General features: G+C 41.0%; 4 protein-coding genes across 11 annotated transcripts in view; 1 reads left to right on the top strand and 3 right to left on the bottom strand.

Annotated features, from left to right (window-relative positions):
• Positions 1-15,062, bottom strand: part of LOC130928911 (kinesin-like protein KIF21A) — a 38,541-nt gene extending 23,479 nt beyond the window's left edge. For 2 of the 3 annotated variants that reach the window (XM_057855722.1, XM_057855723.1), the window contains exons 1-6: positions 14,759-15,061; positions 6,611-6,833; positions 5,033-5,215; positions 2,910-3,059; positions 398-529; positions 161-325 (exon numbers count right to left, since the gene is read on the bottom strand). In XM_057855722.1, coding sequence (XP_057711705.1) covers positions 161-325; positions 398-529; positions 2,910-3,059; positions 5,033-5,215; positions 6,611-6,833; positions 14,759-14,802 — 897 coding nt within the window. In that variant the 5' untranslated portion in view covers positions 14,803-15,061. Of the gene's footprint in view, positions 1-160; positions 326-397; positions 530-2,909; positions 3,060-5,032; positions 5,216-6,610; positions 6,834-14,758 lie in introns of all 3 variants that reach the window. The other variant, XM_057855721.1, reaches the window with a different exon arrangement.
• Positions 15,063-15,846: 784 nt separating this feature from the next.
• On the bottom strand, positions 15,847-20,648 carry alg10 (ALG10 alpha-1,2-mannosyltransferase). 2 transcript variants are annotated; one of them, XM_057855597.1, is made up of 3 exons: positions 20,563-20,648; positions 18,577-18,774; positions 15,847-17,173 (listed from the first exon to the last, which is right to left on the bottom strand). In XM_057855597.1, exons 2-3 carry the CDS (start codon positions 18,763-18,765, stop codon positions 16,112-16,114), a joined length of 1,251 nt encoding a protein of 416 aa, XP_057711580.1. In that variant the 5' UTR covers positions 18,766-18,774; positions 20,563-20,648; the 3' UTR covers positions 15,847-16,111. The 2 variants fall into 2 exon arrangements, with proteins under 2 accessions (XP_057711580.1, XP_057711579.1); XM_057855596.1 differs by lacking the exon at positions 20,563-20,648 and adding an exon at positions 19,035-19,369.
• Positions 19,699-22,849, top strand: tprkb (Tp53rk binding protein). 2 transcript variants are annotated; one of them, XM_057855610.1, is made up of 4 exons: positions 19,699-19,916; positions 20,041-20,109; positions 20,166-20,342; positions 20,412-22,849. In XM_057855610.1, exons 1-4 carry the CDS (start codon positions 19,752-19,754, stop codon positions 20,496-20,498), a joined length of 498 nt encoding a protein of 165 aa, XP_057711593.1. In that variant the 5' UTR covers positions 19,699-19,751; the 3' UTR covers positions 20,499-22,849. The 2 variants fall into 2 exon arrangements, with proteins under 2 accessions (XP_057711593.1, XP_057711591.1); XM_057855608.1 differs by having other exon boundaries at positions 19,701-19,916; positions 19,987-20,109; positions 20,412-20,587.
• srr (serine racemase) lies at positions 20,375-24,178 on the bottom strand. Of its 4 annotated transcripts, none has more exons than XM_057855605.1 (7): positions 22,856-24,177; positions 22,491-22,681; positions 22,213-22,394; positions 22,020-22,150; positions 21,029-21,177; positions 20,882-20,971; positions 20,375-20,822 (listed from the first exon to the last, which is right to left on the bottom strand). In XM_057855605.1, the coding sequence occupies exons 2-7, from the start codon at positions 22,666-22,668 to the stop codon at positions 20,581-20,583; spliced, it is 972 nt and encodes a 323-aa protein (XP_057711588.1). In that variant the 5' UTR covers positions 22,669-22,681; positions 22,856-24,177; the 3' UTR covers positions 20,375-20,580. The 4 variants fall into 4 exon arrangements, with proteins under 4 accessions (XP_057711588.1, XP_057711589.1, XP_057711587.1 ...); XM_057855606.1 differs by having other exon boundaries at positions 22,491-22,668; positions 23,903-24,177; XM_057855604.1 differs by having other exon boundaries at positions 22,491-22,668; positions 22,856-24,176.
• Between the last annotated feature and the right edge of the window lie 77 nt (positions 24,179-24,255).

Here is a 24,255-nt window from a genome sequence, read left to right as displayed (position 1 = left end):
CACTTTTTACCATTTGGGAGGAAAAACATGTAATATAATAACATTCAGGAAAAATAATTGTAGGTGTGACATTGTGCCACACGGTGGCGTCTTGATCTCCAGAACGCATTAAAACCTTGCTTGAGTGAAGAAAATTAAAAAATAAAATGCTTTGTTTTACCAGTCCACAGTTGATGGAGATGCCTTCCTTGGCCCGGTCTCCCGTGGCTCCAGTTCTCTTCAACCTCTCAGAACCTGCCAGGTCTACAAAGTGAAACTTGGCCGACAGAGTCTCAAACTCGTCTATGTCCGAATTCCCCACCAGACGGTTGTCCGTGGCGTTATCCTGGACCCGAGACGTTAAAAAAACCCTGCGTTAATGTTGGACTGGTAGTCAATTGAGACGTGCTGCGCTTACATTGTCAGGTGAACACATTCGAACTTGGCACAGGTGGATAGTGAAGATGGCGTGCGAACGAGAACTCTGTACGTTCATCTGGGTGCTGGCCGTGGTTCTAGACAAAGCGCCGAGCTTCAGACACTGCATCATCTAGGAGACGAGGCGGCATTTTGGGCAATACAAAACATCTCTCGAGGAGCGAGCTTTTTACTTGCTCTACACGTGTACTTGTAGTTCAAGTACACGTGCTTGTAGTCTAAGTATACGGAAGTATGTGTGCTTCAAATACAAGTAACCATAGTGGAGTACAAGTACACAACAGATACAGTGGGGCAAATAAGTATTTAGTCAACCACTAATTGTGCAAGTTCTTCTACTTGACAATATTAGAGAGGCCTGTCATACTCAACATGGGTAAACCTCAACCATGAGAGACAGAATGTGGGAAAAAAACAAACAGAAAATCTCATTGTTTGATTTTTAAAGAATTTATTTCCAAATTAGTTCATCCCAGATCAAGGGAGATTATCAGTGGTCTTGTACGTCTTCCATTTCCTAATAATTGCTCACACAGTTGATTTCTTTACACAAAGCGTTTTACCTATTGTAGATTCAGTCTTCCCAGCCTGGTGCAGGTCTACAATTTTGTCTCTGGTGTCCTTCGACAGCTCTTTGGTCTTGGCCATAGTGGAGTTTGGAGTGTGACTGACTGAAGTTGTGGACAGGTGTCTTTTATACTGATAATGAGTTAAAACAGGTGCCATTAATACAGGTAACGAGTAAGCCTGTCGCAATATGCAATAATTCCATTGATCGCACGGTAAATGAAAATGAAGGCGGTAATTTTCCCGCTGCGATTTATCGCCTCACGTGCGTGCGTACGTGCGTGCGCGTGCAGATGTGCGGCGGACGTGCTGTTAAAAGATTGGCTTCCTTGTTACAAACAGCGCAATATGCTGTGATGAGGATTCATTCTGTTTTATTGACTTCTGGGTATGTTCGTTTTACACATTTGAATCTAGCCTATAGGCTACGTTCATACTACAGGTCTTAATGCATGAATCCGATTTTTTCGTGTTTTTCCGACTCCAGTGATGTATTAACTTGACGGCCTGAACGTGACAAGTCGCATAGAGGTGGACCATTTCAAATCCGATCTGGGTCACTTTCGTATGTGGTCTAAATCTGATCTGGGCCACATTTTTCCAGAATGTGGCAGGCGGTCTGAACTTTCAAGTTTCCCAAATTGGATTCAATTCATGCAGCAATGACATCAGCAAAGCGAAACCGGCAGGCAGGACGGGAGCGATGTTGTTGTTGTTGTTTACTGTCATCATCATCATCGGTATCATTGATATTTACAAGATAGCATTGTGATAAGATTAATTTACCCGAAGATTCAAAGACAAGGGCTGACGGGAAAAGCTTGCCTTTTTAAATCCTGTCGCTACCCGATGTAGCTGTGCATTAGCGTCTAGCTTGAACTCTGCTTTTATGCACGAAACGGGCTTGAACACAGTCATAAAAAAAATAAAGAAAAGCATAAGCCTGACAATTTTCGGGCTCCATGGACAAAGGCAGTCGGAACGGGCACGCTAAAAAAACGAGATATGACAAAAAATCGGATTTGTGCATTAAGACCTGCAGTATGAACCTAGCCTTAGTGAAGCCAAATTTTTGTTACAGCTACTTAATTCATCTATTTTTGTTGAAGTGCAATTGTTTGTGTTACTAAAATTTTATACCTCTGTGCCTAAATGCTTAAGTTATTGAAGTGCAATATTTAACTTTCCTTGAAAAAGACATTTATTTTGTCTTTCTGTGCGGTATTGATATGGTTGTATTTTACCTGAAAGAGGCATGGTCTATTGTTTTTAGTTGTGATTTCTTAAAAAGTATTTTTGAATTTAAGAGTAAACGTTTATTGCATTTAAATGGGTGTGCTTGATACTACTAGTATTATTAATATATACTGTATTCTTACTGTGTTATTGTAAATTGGTTAAAACAACTTTTTGGGGAGGGCGCAATAATATCGCATATCGCAATAATTTATGAGAGAATTTATCGCCCACTAAAATTTGTTATCGCGACAGGCCTGGTAACGAGTGGAGCCTCGTTAGAACTCGTTAGAAGAAGTTAGACCTCTTTGACAGCCAGAAATCTTGCTTGTTTGTAGGTGACCAAATACTTATTTTCCACTCTAATCTGGAAATAAATTCTTTAAAATTCAAATGTGATTTTTTTTTTTTTTTTTCACATTCTGTCTCTCATGGTTGAGGTTTACCCATGTTTACAATTAATGGCCTCTCTAATCTTTTCAAGTGGGAGAACTTGCACAATTGGTTGTTGACTACGGTAAATACTTATTTGCCCCACTGTATGCATGTCCTTGTCTTGTACTACAAGTGCGTGTGCTTGTACTGCAAGTGCTTGTACCGGTGCTAACAGTACATGTACCTACTACCAGTACTATAAGCATGCGTACTTGCACTACAAGTAAGTGTACTTGTACTACTCTCCCGCTTACCTCTGCCGCAGATGTGACGCTTCTTGTAGTGACGCCGACCGTGTAGATGCCGCCGCTGGCGTCCTCGTGGATGCGGACGCTGGCCTTCTGCCGCCTGACATCTACGTCCCGTGTTGCGTCGAACAGGTCCACCACCTCCTCGTTGTACAGCTGCCAGTTCAAACAAGAGTCTGACTACTTCCTGGCATCTCTCATTTTTCACCCTCAGCTGTTTTCACAGTTGTTCAAGCTACTTTTCAATGCTCATAAATTAAGCCAGTTGACCGAGGAACCTCCGGGTGACTGTTTAATGGTCCGTAAACTAACTGAAGGAGCATTTGCACTTCAATTATTCATGAAATGGCCCTAATATTTCAATAGACATTAAAGTAACATGTTTTTTGGGAAATACGTCAAACAGTTCTCAATGGTTAAGCTGAGATTTTTTTCAATATTCATATTTTCAAATTTTAAAAGTCAATGTCAACCCTTAAAAGATCCTGTGTTTACAACTCGCATAATTACGAGATATATCTTTGTCTTTGTCCTGATTGCCAGAGTTCTGAAAGCTTCTTAAACTGAAGTTGCAGAAATATGCATATTTGACGTGTACTTTTACTCCACTATGGTTACTTGTACTACAACCGCTTGCACTTGAATGCACTTGCATTACGAGCGCGTGGACTTGCAGTACGAGTGTGTGCACTTGTAGTACAAGTATACGCAAGTACACGTGCACTTTTAGAAGTAATTATCGTAAACTACAAGTAAACAACATATATGCATATTAGGGTTGTTCCGATCATGTTTTTTTGCTCCTGATCCGATCCCGATCGTTTTAGTTTGAGTATCTGCCGATCCTGATATTTCCCGATCCGATTGCTTTTTTTTTTTGCTCCCGATTCAATTCCAATCATTCCCGATAATTTTTCCCGATCATATACATTTTGGCAATGCATTAAGAAAAAAAATGAATAAAACTCGGATGAATATATACATTCAACATACAGTACATAAGTACTGTATTTGTTTATTATGACAATAAATCCTCAAGATGGCATTTACATTATTAACATTCTTTCTGTGAGAGGGATCCACAGATAGAAAGACTTGTAATTCTTAAAGAATAGATGTGACTTTGTATATTGTGACTAAATATTACCATCTAGTGTATTTGTTGAGCTTTCAGTAAATGATACTGTAGCCATTTACCTTCTGCCCAAATGCATGATGGGAAGTGCCACCATGACTGTGCGTCGTGGTACCAGAAATAGCATAGGGTGTTAAGAAAAAGATCAATTACTACCTTTCTTCCCCACATTGTTTCCCGCGATTATGCTAATCGTTGAGAGAGGGATCGTAAGGCTTTAGCCATTTAAAAAAAGGCTCCAAAGGCTGCCAAAATTCACTTTACTCATTTTACGCTGCCCTTTAGCTCTATATACTGTAGAGGTAAAACGGCGCCATTATAGATTGAACGCGACAATGCGTGAGTGGGTCGTGCAGCGCATGCGTTAATTGCGTTCAATATTGTAACGTGATAAATGTAAAAAATATTCACGCCGTTAACGCGATAAATTTGATAACCCTACCTTAAGCTTAAACTAAAGACTCTGGAAGAGTGTAACACATTATGTCTGTAATTTTAAATACAATTAGAAAACGATTTAATAAAAAAAAAAATATATATATATATATATATTAAAAAAAGGCATGTCCGATATTTTTTTAACGATTCCGATACTTTGAAAATGACGTGATCAGACCCGATCGATCGATCTAATGCATATCCTTGTCTTATTTCTTATATAAGACAAGGATATGCATATATGTCGTGGACCTGTGCTGTACTATGGTTACTTGCACTACAAGTGCTTGTACTTGTACTATGTATTACGTACTAAGTACGTGCACTTTTGGTACAAGTACACGAGTACTTGTATCCAAGTATATGCAAGTACACATGCTTGTAGTAGAAGTAATTATAGTGGAGTACAAGTACACAACATATATGCATATCCTTGTCTTCTTTATTTAAGAAAAGGAGCAAGTGAATGTTGTGCGCTTCAGTATGTTGGACCTGGTTGCAGTACCATGTTTTGGCCACCAAGCTTACAGATCGCTCCTTCTGTGTGGTTTTGTACCTCTAAGAACTGAGCGTTGATCTTAAACTCCGGAACTGGCTTTCCCTGCTCGGTGGCGGCCTCGCGGCGCTCCTCGATGCCCCGGAACAGATGGTTGACGGCCCTGGGGATGATTCCCAGCTCGTCCTCACCGATGTTGACATCGAAGCCGGTTCCCATCGTGTACGTCTTCCCTGAACCCGTCTTTGGGGAGGACACGGTATATCTTGTAAAAGCTTTCAACTACCGTAAATTTGGCACTATAGGGTGCACCTGACTATAAGCCGCCACCCACCAAATATGACACAAAAACGGCATTTGTTCATAGACAAGCCGCACTGGACTATAAACCGCAGCTGTCCTCACATATTATTGGATATTTATACCAAAAGACACTAACTGGTAACACATTATTTGACAGCGACATCATAAGACAAGTTAACAAATATACATAAAGCATTCGAAGAATACTAAGACCAAATTAATCACCATGAAGCATTGCTTCAAGAAGCTTCATTTGGCCATGACTCTTCCTTTGGGGGAGACAGTGAACCTCTGCTGCCACCTGCTGTCAACACTGTTGTTGTCCAACATGCCTCCTAGCATGCATTGCAGATGTAAATAACAATCTAAATTCATGTTCTGTGCTAATTATTTCTTCAGTTACTGTTCCAGTTGTTTCACTAATTGCTTGTTTAGGTATTTGGTAACATTTTTTGACAGTAGCACCATAAGACTGTCATTTGACAATCATAATTATGACATGATACTGTAATTAGCATTAATGAATGCTCATAACAGATGTCATTTAGCGTTATCCCGCAAATTATCTCCCTTTTGAATGGATATAAAAGATCCGAGCTGGACATAAATAGATTTAGTGACATAATTTGCCGGAAGAAAATTAATGACATCTGTCATAAGCCTTCACTAATGCTCATATTAGTGTCATGTCATAGTTATGACGGTCTTATGACAGTCTATGATGCCGCTGTCAAATAAAGTGTTACCTAGTAACTCAAATAAATCAACAAATACGCCGCACTGGACTATAAGCCGCAGGATTCATACTGATGGAAAAAAGTAGCAGCTTATAGCCCGAAAATTAAGGTAAATACATTATTTTCTGGGCTATAAGTCACACTTTATATTTCAAAAAAATACTGCGGTAAAAGTACCAATATCTCTGCCTTGAATACATAAAAGCAGGCAGTTAGCGACTGGGAAGATCTATAATAGTACAGAGGGGGGATCAGTGGGAACGGCGTGGTTATCATGGTGATTTCAATGGAATGCGACAAGGGGGCTACTCCCTGCTGGATCCCCTGAAAGAGACGCTGACAGGAGTGTGAGTGTGCGTCGTTGTCAAAACCACACCTGTGTGAACGGATCATTTGTCGGCATGTGAATGCCTATTGAACAGGGTTCAATAAAGGAAAAACATGAACAAAAGGGAGCAATTCTTTTGGTTTAAAAAGCTTCAGCTGGAACAAAAGATTTTAGCTTAGAATTACTTTCAATGAAAACTTTCTCGGGAGAAAACAAATACTGGTATATAAGTTCAAATCAAGATGATGAAAAATAAAAGTAAAAACACACCTGCCCGTATGCAAATATGGTGGCGTTGTAGCCCTCAAAGCAACCCTCAATGAGACTTTCAGTGCAGCGGCTGTAAATGGCGTCCTGCTGGGCGTCCATGTCGAAGACATAGTCATACGTGAAGGCTTTATCCTTGCCCAAAACCACCTGCGGTTCCCCGGGCATCACGTACGTGCAAATGTGGCAGCCCTCGATCTTCTCGCGGGCCAACTGAGGGCGAATCCTGTTACAAATAAGTTTTTTGTTAGGATCACTAGTGTGCTTTTGTGAAAATAACTCAAATTGACTCACAATTTAGGAAACTGAAGGAGATAGTACCTTTTCTCGTAGGCACCGTCTAACTGTTTGCATTATTCTAACACACTCCAGAACAAATGGCAGGACGCGCTGTCCCAACACAAGGAAAACCGGAGAACGCCCGATATCCAACTGATAACATGACTGACAGGACTCCAAGAGCCCCTTTAACACCGAGTTGGAAAAATCTACAACCCTCATTGCCCTGACAACAATAACTCCCGAATCCTCCTGTCCAATCCACAAACGGACAATAATCCTAAACAACGCCTAAACACACCTTTCTTTCTGCCCACAGCCCGCCCGGCGAGAGCCTTCAAAAGACTGATTGTTTAACTAATCGCAGTCATTTTTCTTGGGAACCTTTTGTTGACATGTGATAGGGTGACCTTTCCTTCCTGCCTGAGTGTTTCTATTTCACCTTGCTGTTTTGATCGCTGTCGACCTAAATAAATTGTCAACTTGTTTTCGGTGAGTCTTCTTTAAACCTTTCAAAATGGAGTCAGTACATTGATTCAATAATGCTTGTCGTACAACGTTTCGTCCTAAAATGGCCCTTTCAAAACTGCTTGCAAGCCTTTTCAATGCCACGGACACAAGAGCGTCTATGCAAAGCACACAAACGCACAGTATTTTGGATACAAAGCTTTCATGGAACATGCTACTTTCCAAATCTGCACCATGCAAGTTCCAGTATGTCCAAATAATAATGGTCAAGTCGTTCCACTTTCTCTTTAGGTGACTTCTGTCGTGAGAGGCAAAGCGTTTTCCAGGCAGGAAATGAAGTCAAATGCGACATTTATTCAAGGAGGAGAAATGGGGATTCTTCATGAAATCCAGGGCGGGTTGTGTTTACTCTGTTGAACAGCGAGTGCACTGTGCTGACAAGTTGAAGTACAGTACACACTTGCTGAAGGCTGTGTTTTGAAAACACAATTTACAGACTTTGATCACTCTGAGTTGGAATGAAAGAAGAAGGCAGACTGGTTTGACACATTGATTTCTCCCCGATTCCTCCTGTGCAATATGATGTGCTACAAGGCAACAACTGGATAATTGTCAACCTTTTGCTGTGAATTGGAAAGAATTTAGTACTAGATTGGACATCTATGGCTGTCAGTGGCAATGAGTTCAGTTTGGAGCATTTCAAGTCATTTCCTGTTGATTTTCGCTTACTTCTTGAACATTTTGAGGAATTCATGGGTTACTTTCTGTTGATTTTGGGGCATTTACAGGTCATTTTAAGTCACTTCCTTTTCATGTTGGTGTATTTAGGGGTAACTTATTCATAAATTATATTTGCACATACTGAAACTTGTGGATTTAGATCGTAGCCATGTTCCACGAATGTTTTGAATCCGAAATATTGTGTGTTATGACATTTTAGGACAGCATGTTGTACTACAAGTAGGGTTGTTCCGATCATGTTTTTTTGCTCCCGATCTGATCCCGATCGTTTTAGTTTGAGTGTCTGCCGATCCCGATATTTCCCGATCCGATTGCTTTTTTTTGCTCCCGATTCAATTCCAATCATTCCCGATAATTTTTCCCAATTGTATACATTTTGGCAATGCATTAAGAAAAAAAATGAATAAAACTCGGACAAATATATATATTCAACATACAGTACATAAGTACTGTATTTGTTTATTATGACAATAAATCCTCAAGATAGCATTTACATTATTAACATTCTTTCTGTGAGAGAGATCCACGGATAGAAAGACTTGTGACTTTGTATATTGTGACTAATTATTGCCATCTAGTGTATTTGTTGAGCTTTCAGTAAATGATACTGTGGCCATCCCAAATGCATGATGGGAAGTGGAACCATCCTTTATTCTTAAAGGATAAATGTGACTTTGTATATTGTGACTAAATATTGCCATCTAGTGTATTTGTTGAGCTTTCAGTAAATGATACTGTAGCCATTTAACGATTCTACCCAAATGCATGATGGGAAGTGCAACCATGACTGTGCGTAGTGGCACAAATTGATATATCTTCTCTGCGTTGGGATATAATACAGGGTGTAAAGAAAAAGATCAATTACTACCTTTCTTTCCCACATTGCCTTCCCACGATATTACTAATTGTTGAGAGAGGGATTTGAAGACTTAAGCCAATTAAAAAAAGGCTCCAAAGACTGCCATAAGTCACTCTACTCATTTTACACTGCCTTTTAGCCCTTTATATAGATAAATCAACGCCATTATAGAATGAACGTGACAATGCATGAGTGGGTCGTGCAGCGCTTGCATAAATTGCGTTAAATATTTTAACGTGATTAATAGAAAAAAATTAATTACCGCCGTTAACGTGATAAATTTCATAGCCCTACTTTAAAAACTAAAGACTCTGGATGAGTGTAAGACATTTTCTCTGTAATGTTAAATACAATTAGAAAACGATTTAATTAAAAAGAATATATATATTGAAAAAAGGCATGACCGATATTTTTTTGCCGATTCCGATACTTTGAAAATGACGTGATCGGACCCGATCGATCGGATGACATCTTTAACTACAAGCATTATTGGCTCAAACTTTGGTCAAATCTGATAAATTCTCTTTTTTTCAGGCTTGTCCTTCATGCACTAATCCGCCTTCTAGGGCACACACAAGCTCCTTGTCCAATGTTTTCCCTTCAGAAATCCAACACTGCTGCACCCATAACGCTAACCCCTGGCCGTTGCATGCGCTGTCACAGCCCACAAAGCTACCTGACACATTAATTTGATGGTCTCACTCACGAGCAGAAGATTAAAAGAATACTTTTACTTTCAACAATTGAGGTTCCAGCTCTCAGGCTCATTACTGCGATTATAGAGACGCGCTCACGAGATGAAAGCCCGGCAGAGAACAAGCCAACAAAATCCTTCACCATGACAAAAACGAGGAGTTGCCGGGAAACCAGAGGAAACACGGTGACGTCATCTTTCTGGAAATTGGTGCTGCAATATGTCATCACAGGGACCGAAGTCTCCGGATACCATATTTAATTAAAGTTTCATAGTAATGGAGGATTTTTCAGATTCAATGGCTGTTACTGACAGTGCTAAACGTCTATTTTATTTTGACTGGGAGATGGAACATTCAACGGCAGGCAATGAGTTAAATTTGGGTCACTTTTGGTACATTTTGAGGCATACACTTACTGTACATTTTGGGTCATTTACTTCCTTTTCATTAATCACTTACTGTTGATTTCAGGGTATTTACGGATCACTTCCTATTTATCTCTGGTCATTTCCTGTACACTTTGGGTCCTCTTGATTTGGGGGCATTCACGAGTCTCTTCCTATTAATTATGGGTGATTCCTATTTATTTTGGGTTATTTCCTGTTTATTATTTCGGCATATCCGCGTCACTTCCTGTTCATCAGTCACTCCCTGTTGATTTCGGAGTCGATTCAGATTGATTTCGGGTCACCTTCTATTGATTTTGGGGCGTCAGTTCCAATGTATGGACACAGGATAACTGTTATGTTCACTGTTTGGGCGATGATCTTTGTTAGTTGTAATTTTGCAACACTTACTTGCCAGTGTTACAAAATAAAATTAGAACTTCTAATGTACACTTTTATATAATGAGTGCTTCAATTGCTTTTCCTAATCAACGTGCTTTAAAAAATATCAGCTTACAAAAACGGCTTGAAAGATGGGAGAATTTTAAAATATATATACAGTGCTGGCCAAAAGTATGGGCACCCCCGCAACTCTGTCAGCTAATGCTCAATTTCTCTCAGAAAATAATTGCAATTACAAATGCTTTGGTAGCAATTTCTTCATTTATTTTGCTTGGAATGAAAAAACTCAAAAGAGAATGAATTTTTTTTTTTTTTTTAATCATTATCATTTTACGCAAAACTCCAAAATGGGCCATACAAAAGTATTGGCACCCTCAGCTTAATACTTTGGAGCACAACTTTATAACAAAATAACTGCGAACAACTGCTTCCGGTATCCATCTATGAGATTCTTACAATGCTCTGCAGGAATTTCAGACCATTCTTCTTTGGCCAACTGCTCCAGGTCTCTGAGATTTGAAGTGTGCCATTTTCAGATCTCTCCACAGGTGTTCTATGGGATTCGGGTCTGGACTCATTGCTGGCCACTTTAGAAATCTCCAGTGCTTTCTGTAAAACCATTTTCTAGTGCTTTTTGAAGTGTGTTTTGGGTCATTGTCCTGCTGGAAGACCCGTGACCTCTGAGGGAGACCCAGCTTTCTCACACTGGGCCCTACATTAAGCTGCAAAATTGTTGGTAGTGTTCAGACTTCATAATGGTATGCACATGGTCAAGCAGTCCAGTGCCAGATGTAGCAAAGCAACCCCAAAACATCAGAGAACCTCCACCATGTTCAACTGTGGGGACCGTGTTCTTTTCTTTGAAGGCCTCGTTTTTTGCCTGTAAACTCTATGTTGATGCCTTTTCCCAAAAAGCTCTACTTTTGTTTCATCTGACCAGAGAACATTCTTCCAAAACGTTTTTGGCTTTCTCGGGTAAGTTTTGGCAAAATCCAGCCTGGCTTTTATTATGTTTCTGGGTCAGAAGTGGGGTCTTCCTGGGTATCCTACCATAGAGTTCCTTTTCATTCAGATGCCGACGTATGGTACGGGTTGACACTGTTGTACCCTCAGACTGCAGGACAGCTTGAATTTGTTTGGATGTTAGTCGAGGTTCTTTATCCACCATCCGTACAATCTTTCATTGAAATCTCTCGTCAATTTTTCTTTTCCGTCCACATATAGGGAGGTTAGCCACAGTGCCATGGGCTTTTCACTTATTGATGACACTGCGCACGGTAGACACAGGAACATTCAGCTCTTTGGAGATGGACTTGTGGCCTTGAGATTGCCCATGCTTTCCCCTAATTTTGTTTCTCGAGTCCTCAGACAGTTCTCTGGTCTTCTGTCTCTTCTCCATGCTCAATATGGTACACACAAGGACAAAGGACAGAGATTGAGTCAACTTTAATACATTTTAACTGGCTGCAAGTGTGATTTAGTTATTGCCACCACCTGTTACATGCCACAGGTTAGTAAAAGGTGCTGTTAATTACACAAGTTAGAGAAGCATCACATGATTATTGAAATGTTGCCAATACTTTTGTCTGGCCCATTTTTGGAGTTTTGTGTAGAATGATAATGATTTAATTTTTTCCCCTTTCTCTTTTGTGTTTTTCATTGCAGGCAAAATTAATGAAGATATTACTACCAAAGCATTTGTAATTGCTATCATTTTCTGGCCGAAATTGAGCATTATCTGACAGAATTGCAGGGGTGCCTACACTTTTGGCCAGCAGTGTTTAAAACTGTTATTAACATCCACTGCTATTTTGAGCACTGCCCGCGGGGCTGAGTGCAACTTTTTTACATGATGACACACACCTTGTGTATTAAAAAAACGCCTTTTGGTCCAACACAATGTTGCCAGTATGTAATAACGCCGCATGACTAGAGAGGTACTTTCATTGAGGAGCAACATTTGCTGCTGACACAAAGTCTTTAGTGCAAAACATGTCTAGAAAGATAGGAAGGAAGTACTGTTCTGACTCAGCTGTTTTTTTTTTTTTTTTACTGTCCTTCCATCAAAAGGTCATTTGGAAGTAAACGCAGCGTGAAAACACTAAATAATCACGATTATTGCGAGCTGGGTGATCACATGACGGCCGCTGGCAGATGGCGGGCGGCCTGCTTCGCTTCAGTTCGCTTGGCTGATCATGAATATTCACCGGGGATGACAAATACGCACGTGCTCGCTCGTTGATCTCAAGCACGATGCTTCAATTTGGGAGGGACAAACAACCTCCGCTGTCAACGCTGTTGTCGTACAACGTATTGCTACTGTGCCTCATGCCTCCGAGCATGCAATGCGGTGCTACAGCTCTAACTAAAGTTTAAAGTTTTGTGCTCATCATTTTTTTCTGTTACAGTTCGATTAACTGCTAGTTTTGCATTAAGTTTATTGTTATGTGAGCAGTTTCGTTTGTTGTACTGTCTGTCTACACGTGTTGCGCAACCATTGACCAAGATTGATTATTTTTAGGACGTCTGTTACCATTGCCGGCTTTCGGGTCAGACAAGCTCCCATCTCAAACAACAGAAACGCGATACATTTTCCGACAGAGGACACTCGAATCCGGCTGCTCAATTATTAAAAGCTCGGCTGCTTGCAAGTTTGGACTATGGACGGATTGTTAAATACCATAAGGATGTAAACGCACAGGTAATAAGTGACACGTTTACTCCACTTAAGACATCATTCATAATAAAAGCAAATAAGCTTCAATGCGCCTTTTTGCGGTAATATATATTATGTAATTTGGATTAGACTTTGCAGGTTGTAGCAGGTGCTGACAGGCAACACACACACATACACGCCTAACTTAACTATTAAAAGCTAGGGAGAGGCTTTCACGTGTTGTCAGGCTAGACAGCCTATTAGAATGTCAAAATGTTAAGCACAGCACATAATAGGGCTTGATCACGTTAGCATCCGTGGGAAAGTGTCTTTGAATTAGGGGTGGGAACTTCTCAGTGATACGATTTGTGATACAAGGCTAACGATAACGATGTTCTCAGGATATGGCGAGACAACAATTATCGGTACATTGGTCAGGAATATTACTACTACTAATAAACAGAAAAACAAGTTATTTTCTTCCTTCTACTGTGAGTTTATCACTAGTAGACGTCCACGTCATCGGTCACTGTTGATTTGGGGGCATTTCCGGGTCACTCCCTGTTGATTTTGGGGAATTTACAGGTCACGTTCTGTTGACTTGGGGTTGCTGAAAAGAAAGTGACTCAAGAATGTCCCCAAATCAACAGGAAGTAACCTGTAAATGCCCTAAATTAACGGGAAGTGACCTGTAAATGCCCACAAAAGCCATTGAGGGCGCTAGACGTCCAATTCCGTCAAAATGAGTTGGGCTTTTAGCCCCGGCAATGGCAATGAGCTAACGTAGACACCATTCTAATGGAAGATTTTGGTAGCAACCTATTGGGTCCTTTATTAAACAGTCCCACCTTTTAAAAATTAAATATCGATTCTCGGTATCACGATATATCACCTTTTCGCTATATTTTCACACCCCTACTTTAAATATGCTAATTAGGTAACATAAGAGGTAGTTTGGGGTTTAAACATGTGACTTTGAATCACACCCTCACCCTCAGCGAAACATTGTTGAACAGAATTATATGTCATTGTATTTCTGAGGCTTTTTTTACCTGGTAAAATGACTCCCAGTGGAACTACATTGCTACTAAGGCTATTTCATGAGAACAAAGGAAGCAGTAAATATGGAAACCTGATCCTCTCTCTGCCTTGAAAAAACAAACAAAAAATACTGTCAAACTTCTAGCCAAGTAAGAAGTAGGTACATTTAGATTTGAACAAGGCATACATTCAAATCAATGAAAATAAATGAATAAGAGTAGTAGAGAAGTTGCTAGAACACGAAATCAAAATTCACATTTAAGGAAACTGAAAAAAAATCAGTAATATATTCAAATGAAGATTTTTTTTTTTTTTTTTTTTTTAATCCATTCATCTATAGAACAGGTTATCTGAAAAGTAATCTGGATCACATGACACATCAACATGGCTGCCACCCTGATTACCATCATCACACCCCAGTTCAGGGTATTCATTGACACTATTGTTAGGACCAAGTCTCACCACTGACATCAGATTTGTTGTTTTTCCATTTGGGCTCAATCTTCAGACATCTCTATGCAAAAATCCACTGTCAAGCAATACAACTAACACACATATTCAAGTGAAAGATGCATTTCTATATCTGACTGCTTTTGTGTTTGCAGGTACTTGAAGCATCCTTACCTCAGCGCCACACGCACCGAGCTCTCATCCGGCCCGCCGCTCATTGTGCCCCGGGGAAGAGAATGCACAGTCCGGTTAAAAATAACCCCTTTCGCCCCGTTATCCTCTTATGAGACACTGGAGCGACGTCTTTCCCCTCCTCCTCCGTCGCGTCTCCTTGGAGCTTCCATTGGAGAAACGGTCCACTTAGTCGGAGTTTTTCCACTAAACACCAAGGCGAGGACTACGGTCCATTGTGAAGCTTCATGTCAGCTCTCTTACCGGTTCCTTTGAGATCAGCGTGCAAGAGTACTAATCGACGTGCGAGCGAGGGAGGGCGAAATTGTGACGTCTGCGGACACGCCCACTTTCCTGCAATTAAACGGGGATGACACCTTGAAAGGGAAATAAAACATCATTATCACCATCATGACGTGGAAATCTCTTCATTAGGACACTACAGTGCCCCCAAAACTAATTGGACAGACATAAGAAAATCATTTTCAAATCAATATCAACAAATTTGTGACCTATGTTTACTTCCCGCACGTCATTTAAATATCAAATCATGTTTTTGGTAGTTTGGCTCCGTCTAGCGGTACAGCTAAGGAACGACAGTCTGCTTAAAAACGAATCACGCGTAAAAGCGACATTAAATAAATAAGTGCACCACCATTTTTTGGGGAAAAAAGGCTTAATTGAGCATCACGTGTTACTTTAACACGATAATTCTCATTCAATAAAACAAAGCAGCCTGATAACATCACTTGAGATCATTTTGGAGGACTACCTTTACTTATTCTTTTGAATTAACGCTTGAGTAAAATTTTGGGCAACTCGACCCACCTTTGCCATTGTGATTGCCACGACTATTTGTCTGATTAATATTCTATTTTTACCGATTTATATATGTTTTGTATGTATTATTATACTTTCACCCTCTAATGTAGCTCAATATCTGAACATGTTTTACTGCAAATGAGTTTTATTACAGTTCGAAGGTTGATTTGAGCTACTTTCACACTGGGTAAAATACGTCCCTCAGTGGTTGTTTCAGGTACTTTAGTACTAGTAAGAACAGCGGAACTGTAACTTTGATGTTTTAAAAATGTGTTTTATTCCTTTTTTTTTTTTTAATTCATCACAACAATGATAGGAAGACTGACTGTAAAAATGTGTTTTACTCATTGGCCGACATTGACGGCGATAGACGTCCAATCCCGCGAGTTCATGGGATTGGCGATTACACACAGTATATGCAGGAAATGCATCGACAAACAATTGGAAAAAATGAAAGGATGTTTTCATTTACGCAGTACACAAAAAAACATTTGGTTGACATAGTCATATTCAAATAAATTACATTGTTGTCATTTACCACATGAACCTCTGCGTGGCGGCGCTGTCCGGCCAGCGGAACGTTTTGGTGACAAAGATGTAAAGCGTGGCGGCGTTGACGGCCGTGTACAGCAGGAACTCCAGTACAAGTCTGGGCGTCGACGGAAGCGGCATGTGCAAGCGGTACATCAAGTACGGGATGATGAAGTAACGGAACTCCAGGAGCTTCTGAGGGACGGTGGCGGCCGCGACGCAAGCTAGGAACGCTAACGTCCAGAAGAGCGAGCGTGACTTAAGAGAGTCTTGAAAGTGCCAGGCGGCGAATATGTAGATAGGAATCAGGAGGAAACGCAGTACTTCGTGCCTCTGGAAGAACCGCTTCCAAACGTAGAAGGTGAAGTGACGGTTATCTGCTAGAAGGTACTTGTGGACGGCGGTGAACTTCCACACCAGGAGGACGGAGACGATCGTGGCGAGGAGGAATAGGACGGGTTGCCTTTTCATGGCTTGGAGGAAGCGTCGAACGCGGTGGTGACATAGAGAGACGGGTAATGAGAAGAAGAAGGAGAAGCAGAAGAAGTAGAAAATCTGCGGGAAATTGAGGCAAGCTTCGTGGTTGGCGCGGTCGCCTACGACTACTCCGCCGTTCTGCCATATGAAAACCAAAAACCCGGCGGCGACTGCGGCATACGGCCACGTGACTGATAACACCGACTTCAGGTGTCCGGCAGATGTGAAAAACTCAAGAGTGAAGAACGCAACTCGTTTGAATCCAATCAACGATATCGGAACCTGTAGCTTGGCAGACCTGTCGTCAGTCTTTTTAGAATGCGCCGCCCTCCACGCGTCGTCCATCTGGTTGGCCACTAGCGTCCCGGCGCAGAACGCAACCCACACGATGTTAGTCTGACGGAAGAAGACGGCGCAGGCGGCGAGCAGCGCCGAAGCTTTGTGGCAGCCGTGGAGCGTCATGACGTACGTGAAGAGGGTAAAAAAAGTGGAACCGGCGTCTGTGTAGTACAGGAAGTTGAAGAAGTACAGCACGGGGAAGGTGGAGAGAGACAGCGCCGAGAGAATCCGCCGAGCTGTCGTTCGCGTCTGGGGGGAAAAAAACACATGCAGCCAATCAGCTAACAGACACGATTCAAATGGAGCAATGTTTTTTAACAATGACACTTTCTAAAAATGATACATCCATTCTCGGATAACCTTTCGTGCTACAAAGAATCACAAGATGTCACCTTTTCAAGATATTGTCACACCCTTATTGTCTACTAGGGATAAAGTCATTTCTAGCATGACCCCTACTAAAGGCGACCATGTCAGTAGGGGCATGACACATTAAAGGGTATGAAAACGCAAAGGGGATGTGAGACATCAATAGAACCGTTATGTGCCAAGATAACCAATATTGATAAAGTTAACAAAAAAATCAATCACATTAATGAGCAATTATCGAAAATGACGAACATTTCCGAAAGTGTTCCGGAAACAGCCGAATGGGGCGGAGACGTCATAACAAGGAAACAAAAGGTCGAGGCAGGTGCCATTGTTGTTTATCGACGAGAGAGTTGCGTTCGTGTTTTATCAAAAAATTGCTAAAATGGTTCAAACCTGTCATGCTATGTGGTTTACAAATAGCCATTTGTCGCGAGTTCCCGAACATGAGAAAAAGAGCTGGACTACGCAGACAATGAGTAAAGTTCGTCAGTGCTAAGAGGGCTAATTTTGCAGACCCAACCTCCGGCACGGTTTTGTGTGGTGCGCATTTTACACCTGAAAGCTATACGAACTATGGGCAAATGAAAGCAGGTTTTGCTAAGAAATTGCTGCTGAAAGCAGATGCGGTGCCCCGTGAAAGAGGACGATGACTGGCTCTGATGAGACCACCCCAGGCAAAGCAAAGGAGGGAAATGGACAGAGTGAGTACTCTTTTATAATGAAAAAACATATCACGCATTGGATATAGGATAAATAAATATATATATATATATATAGAACAAATCCTCTAATCCCATTCATATTTGTGTCGGTTGGCAGAGCGAAACCGATGATAGCATATTAAATGATAATTATTCTATACATTACTTTATTTTGCGGTCACGGTGTATCAGCTTCACAAAAAGAAATGCAAAACAAACCATTCGGTGATTCTGTTGCCGCCGGTGTTTCATCAGTGTGATTGCTCCCCTCAATGATCCTTTCATTAGGCTGCATTGGCTTTCGTTTGGGCTCAAATTGATAACCCAAAACACCAAAGAAAGGTTCATAACTCTCCTCGGGTCCTTTTAGCTTGACAATCGACCTAATTTCTATCATTTTCTTGGTGTTGCGATGTGTGTAATTACACGAAGCGGCATGATATGAATTCAAAAGGCATGCGTTGATGGATAAATGATGGAATATTAGCATTTCCACAGGTGTTGTCATACCCTTTAAATATAAGCAATATCTTAAACGCTAACGTCACTACTATCAAGTCAATTTCTCATCACCCGTACCTTGTCCTTTGGGTGCAACCTACAAACAAGCCGGTAGAGCAGGTAGAGGTTGCCACAGTTGAAGAGGAGGTTGATGAAACGCAGCATGGCTGTGGAACACACCACGTCGCCCGTCATGTTGGCGAGGCGCACCACAGGTTTGATGATACCCACGGACACCAAGTAAAGACCAGGGAGGGTCGTAATCATTGGGTCCCACTGCGAAAATGGAGACACTTATTAATAATAAAGTCATTTTTCCAAAATTATTGCACGATGGGAAACGTAGTATCAACTACCAAATATGAGATTATTGTGCGTGATCGCGATGTAATAACATATCACACAAAATTACAGTATAAATAGTTTCTACACGGCATTAAAAGTCAAATATCATAGAGTTGAACGATTTTCGGATTAGCTAATCTGCTAGTCCCAGCTAATCCGCTAGTCCCAACGTTATTAATGAGTCGATCTACCTGGTTGAATTTCCCGTGGCAGTATTTTTGAGCTTGAGGAACATGGAAAATCTCGTCCATGTAAGGTTCTCTTTGCTCCCTGGTGACTTTAGAAAAGATCAGGCAGGACACCAGAAAGTTGGTGCTGCACAACGCGGTGAAGATGTAGCCTTCAAATTTATCCATTATTTTCTTCACGCGATGTTGTCTAAAAAAATGTTGTCGGAAACTAATTTAAATTCCTAACCAGTCGTTTCAATTGCATTACTACCGGATTGAAAAGCAGTATATAATACTACATGGGTGGGCTTTTGTTCAGAATGCAGAAATAAACCGGAAGCGCTACTATCATTGAAAGCGAGTGTTTCGCTTCAAAAATAAAACCGGTAAAATACGTATTGGGAATTAGTTCCTAGGTTAATACTTAAAAATAAAAGCGTAAATTCACTCTAGAATAATAACCGAACGTTATAACACCAACTTAATACATTTGAAAATATTTAAAATACAATTTATAGTCTCGTAAAATCTTTCGTGTTATTAGTCTCCATAAATACGTCAAACTAAAAGCATAAATTTAATCTATAAGAATAAACAAACGCTATAAATCCCATTTAATAAATTTTAAAATATTTAAAATATAATTTATTGTCTCGTAAAATGTTTCGTATAGCGTAACTCTGGTTTCCGGTGTTACAGTGTTATTAGTCCCCCGCACTGTCGCGTTTTCTCCAGTAAATGTGCTCATTTTTTTGTTTCAAAATGCATTCATCTCACACGCTGGAACTCTTCCCCGAGCTCAACGTGACGCAAATTCTTTTTAAAGAAGTCCAAAATGCAGCCGAACTGAGGAAAAACGCAATAGATGGGAAAATCCAGGGCGCTCTGATCAACCCAACTATGGTGAGTTAAATGGTTCTGAATTCAATGCTATCCAATAAACATTATGAATTGAATTTTAACTCTTTTGTAGCTAGTGAGTCCCTTCCAAATGTTGGTGGCTGCTAATAAGGCCGTCCACTTGCAGAAAACGAATAAAATGAAGACGAGAAGCTTGTTTTCGGAAATCATCTTCAATCTGTCACCGACTAATAATGTAAGTTTGCCTTTCTTAATTGATCCTTTCAACCGTAACAAATAATTACTTGACAGATCTCAGAAGCCTTTAAAAGATTCGGTATTTCTGACGGCGACGACTCCGTCCTGGTTGTTCTGATCCATGACAAAGATGAATCCCCACTCGTGACCGACATCGCAACTAAAGTGGATGGACTGCAAATTCCAGTGGATGAGATGTGCTCATTATCAAACTTTGAAAAAATTAAAAAGGTACTCTTGGATAACAGACATTTTATCTTGATTGAACCTTTATATTTTTATTATTGTTTTTTTTTTTAGCTGTACAAAGTAACTCCTCAGGAGGAGAAGTGTGGAACACTCCAGGACGCAGTCATATGCAGAATGGCCACTAAAGATGTTATGTAGCTCTGATAAGTATTTTTTTTAAATCTCAACTACACAGAAATAATACAATAAAAACACATCATACCACTAGATTTCATTTCTATTAATCTGGAAAGTTTGCGAGCTCGTCCTTGCCGAGGTTCCCCCCACTGAGGATGCAAACGACCTTCCTCCCTTCGAGTCGGGGTATTTTTCCGAAAGCCACGGCAGCGAAGGCGGCCGAACCGGACGGCTCCACCACCAAGCCCGCTCGGTACAGCGTCGACACGGCCGCCTTGATTTGGTCGTCGCTCACCAGCACGATTTCCTCAACGTGGCGTCGGCACAGCTCGTAGGGGAGCGCGCCTGTTGAAAAATTGGCGTGAAAACGGCTGTTATTAGCAAACGACGAGGTTTAGCAGTACCTGCAAATGGTGGCGCAAGCCCAGATGCAATGCTGTTTGCGTCCATCCCCATTGGCTTCCTCTCAATGAAACTTTTGTACATGGTGCACGCTGTAGTAAAGCGTGGTGTCAGTTGGGTCATTGAAAAACTAGAAAATGTTGTTTTACCTCCTTCTGGTTCCACACCATAGATTCTGGTTTTCCCACATCCTGACAGCTTGATAGCAGCAGCTACGGCAGCCAGTAGCCCACCTCCTCCACAGCATACCACTACCACATCAGGGTCAGGCACGACCTCCAGGACCTCCAAACCTAAACTGCACAGATAGAAGACTGCAGAGGGTGACAAAAACCGCACAAAAGGTCATCCGTTGGCTACCTTGTCCACCATCTACAACTCTCGGTGCCTAGAAAACGGGATTGTCATTGTGCGTTTCGTGCATGTTGATGAACTCATTTCCTGCCATTGACAACGATAGAGTCATTTAAATTATTCATTTTGAATAGAAGAGGTAGATAAATGAGTGTCCCTGTTGATTTTGTGACATTTGTAGGTCACTTCCTGTTGGTTTGAGGCACTTGCATGTACATTTGTTGAAACATGAATGCCCCAAAATGATCAGGAAGTGACCTGTGAGTACCCGAAATGATATCCTGCAAGGAGGATCATAAAAGACTATACACACCCACCTCTTCAACTCCTTGCCCTACGGCAGCTGCTACAAGGCAATACCAACCAAAACAAACGTAATGAGAGACAGTTTCTTTCCAAGAGCTTTCAACATACTTAAGATTGCACTGAAATGTCACTGTCATTGCACTGCTAATGCCACAACATTGTCATATGCATCTCACTCAGTAATACGTTCTCAGACACGTGTCTCAATCTGGCGTACCGCATAATCTGGGCACAGTAGATGCAATATTTGCACGGCTACATTATAGCATTTTTGCACCGTTATGTCAATATCTATGCCAAAACTGTTATTTGCACTATGATATCAGGATTGTACGAGTACTGTAAATTGTCATACACGCACTGTTGCTCTCTGGTATATTACCATTATTCCCAATGTGTCCCACAGTGTTTAGCATTATTGTGATTTTCTTTTTGGTTTCGTTTGTTATTCTATGCTCACCAAATGATGTTCTAATTTACCTTGCATGTCCCGCTATGAGATCCAAATCGTCATAAGAGTGCAAGAATGTCATGTCTTCGTCCTGAACGCAACGGTTCACCACATTCATCAGACAGGAAGTCGGAACTCGCTCCACGTCAATTCCAAAACTCTTAAAATGAACAAAAAAATGACTAAGTCATGATTTTCGCTTTAATGTACATAACTTCTTACCTGTATGAGGACTGATCTGGACAAAGGCGCAGTTTCCGGCATCACCACTTTGCCTTTGGACCCGTAGTGTTTTGACGCGAACGCAAAGGACTTCCCGTAATTCCCTGCAGACATGGTGACAAAATGGCCACCCTCGGGCCTCCTGGCAAACTGATTGGCGACACCTCGAATTTTGAAAGATCCTGTGGTTAAAAAACATGAAGCCGACATAAAATGATGCGGTGATCCAGATCTGACCCCCGGACCACGGGTTTGACACCCCTGCTCTACGGTTGTACCTGTTCTCTGCATGTTCTCCAGTTTAATATAGATACTTCGAGCCTTGTTGACAGGTAAAGTGGTTTGGCTCCAGAGGATCATGGGAGTGTTGATGACACCCAATGGGCTTCTCCTCACCATCTCCTTGGCTTCTTGTAGAAGCTCCAGGGTTACACAATCTGCAGAAACTTCAGCCATCTATGGAAAAACACTGCAAATATTTGTCTGATTTTTTAAATTGCTTTTTGTTTTTTCTTATTTTCTTCATCAGGTATGTTAGCGATTATGCTAGCAAAGCTCTGAGTTAGTGTCCACTCTGATACGTCTAAATGGCACACTATTAATTAAAAAAAAAAAAAGACCCAAATATTAAAAGTACACTTACGATTGTCGTTATGCGTACTCCCTCTTGTTTTTGAAGTATTTTACTAGCAGTTTACATACAATTTGAGAGGGGTCTGGCTGCTTGGACTTTTCCGGTCTGTTTTACTTCCGGGTCGCAAACTTTCTTAACATTTACGCTGAGGATGAAGTGGCATTGTGAATATGTATCATCTTGAGCTATGAAGGTTAAAACTACTCATAGAAAAGAAAGCACCGCATATATAGAGTCTACCCACGTACCACGTGTTCGCTGTAGGGTTCCGCCCACTTGTCCGTCATTTTGACTCTGTATTTGCATTGTTTTCAATTGATGGCGGAATTTAAAATGCATTTCATGGAAGACCCGGTGCTTTCTGATGCCGCAAACTCACTGGATATGTTGCATAAAAGGCGTTATGAGGAAAAGCTTCGTTCTATACAGTCGCCAGATCCATATTTGATGCCCAAATCGATGTTTTTCGACCCACTGTCTTCGTCCTGTCTGCCTGACATCTGCTACGCTGATATTTACAATGATCTTGTCCACACAAAATCAGCCTATTCTCACGAAAAACTTCAAGAGCTTGGACACTTATAAATACTTCGTTGCTGGTTGGGTGAAACAGGTCCTCGTTTGGCAGGAATCTATCTTGTGCTTGGAAAGGTGAGTTACGAAATTTTCAATTCGAATTATTTTGTTATTGCTAACATCCACTGTCAAGTCTAATGTATTTCATGTCGTTTGTCAATGGAGTTAAGGCTTTTAATGTTTATATGGTTTAGCGATAGCACTCACTACATACATACGTGTATGTTGTCGGCGATTAGCCTAGCAATGATCTTAATTGTGGTTATTTGTCAGCCCCGTAGACGAGGCCAGTTTCTTTTACTTGGTACCAGCTAAATATTATTCAAAAAATAACGATGGTGAAAGAAAGGGAAGTCACAAACATCTTGAATTTGAAACTATGTCGTACTACGTCGTATGTTGTCGGCGATTAGCCTAGCAATGATCTTAATTGTGGTTGTCAGGCCAAAACCCTCTAAATATATATTAAATGCATCTTACCGGATATAAAATGACTACTACATAGTCTGTGGTGATTTTTTGGTGTCCAGTTTTCACGTCGAATTGCAGCCGTCCATTTCGCTCTTCTCTTTGGATCCCTCGGAATACGGTAAAACTTCAAGTCTCTCCTTCCATCTTCTCTGTTAGTGCAACCAACAGCCACACACGCCTTCACCATTTTGATTATTAATGTTAAGGAGCAGAAAACCACGCCGTAAATAGGAGAAATGTACGTAGCCGTAATAGGTTAACACTATGTTTTGACGGACAAGTGGGCGGAACCCTACAGCGAACACGTGGTACGTGGGTAGGCTCTATTAACTGACGTTCTGAGAACGCACACAGTTACTTGA

This window comes from Corythoichthys intestinalis, chromosome 13 (genome assembly GCF_030265065.1).
Source record: "Corythoichthys intestinalis isolate RoL2023-P3 chromosome 13, ASM3026506v1, whole genome shotgun sequence".
Lineage (NCBI taxonomy): Eukaryota > Metazoa > Chordata > Actinopteri > Syngnathiformes > Syngnathidae > Corythoichthys > Corythoichthys intestinalis.
Note: the sequence above shows the minus strand (reverse complement) of the source record. Positions and strands in the feature narration are given on the sequence as shown.

Excerpts from the sequence above, each read along its gene's own strand:
- alg10 (XM_057855596.1), bottom strand. The coding sequence starts at position 19,199 with ATGGATAAATTTGAAGGCTACATCTTCACCGCGTTGTGCAGCACCAAC. Across the intron at positions 18,775-19,034 it reads GCCACGGGAAATTCAACCAG|TGGGACCCAATGATTACGAC; the intron begins GTAGATCGACTC and ends CCATTTTCGCAG. Across the intron at positions 17,174-18,576 it reads GGTTGCACCCAAAGGACAAG|ACGCGAACGACAGCTCGGCG; the intron begins GTACGGGTGATG and ends TTTTCCCCCCAG.
- tprkb (XM_057855608.1), top strand. The coding sequence starts at position 19,752 with ATGTGCTCATTTTTTTGTTTCAAAATGCATTCATCTCACACGCTGGAA. Across the intron at positions 19,917-19,986 it reads CTCTGATCAACCCAACTATG|CTAGTGAGTCCCTTCCAAAT; the intron begins GTGAGTTAAATG and ends ACTCTTTTGTAG. Across the intron at positions 20,110-20,165 it reads ATCTGTCACCGACTAATAAT|ATCTCAGAAGCCTTTAAAAG; the intron begins GTAAGTTTGCCT and ends ATTACTTGACAG.
- srr (XM_057855605.1), bottom strand. The coding sequence starts at position 22,668 with ATGGCTGAAGTTTCTGCAGATTGTGTAACCCTGGAGCTTCTACAAGAA. Across the intron at positions 21,178-22,019 it reads CTCATAGCGGGACATGCAAG|TTTAGGTTTGGAGGTCCTGG; the intron begins GTAAATTAGAAC and ends CTATCTGTGCAG. Across the intron at positions 20,823-20,881 it reads GCTTGCGCCACCATTTGCAG|GCGCGCTCCCCTACGAGCTG; the intron begins GTACTGCTAAAC and ends ATTTTTCAACAG.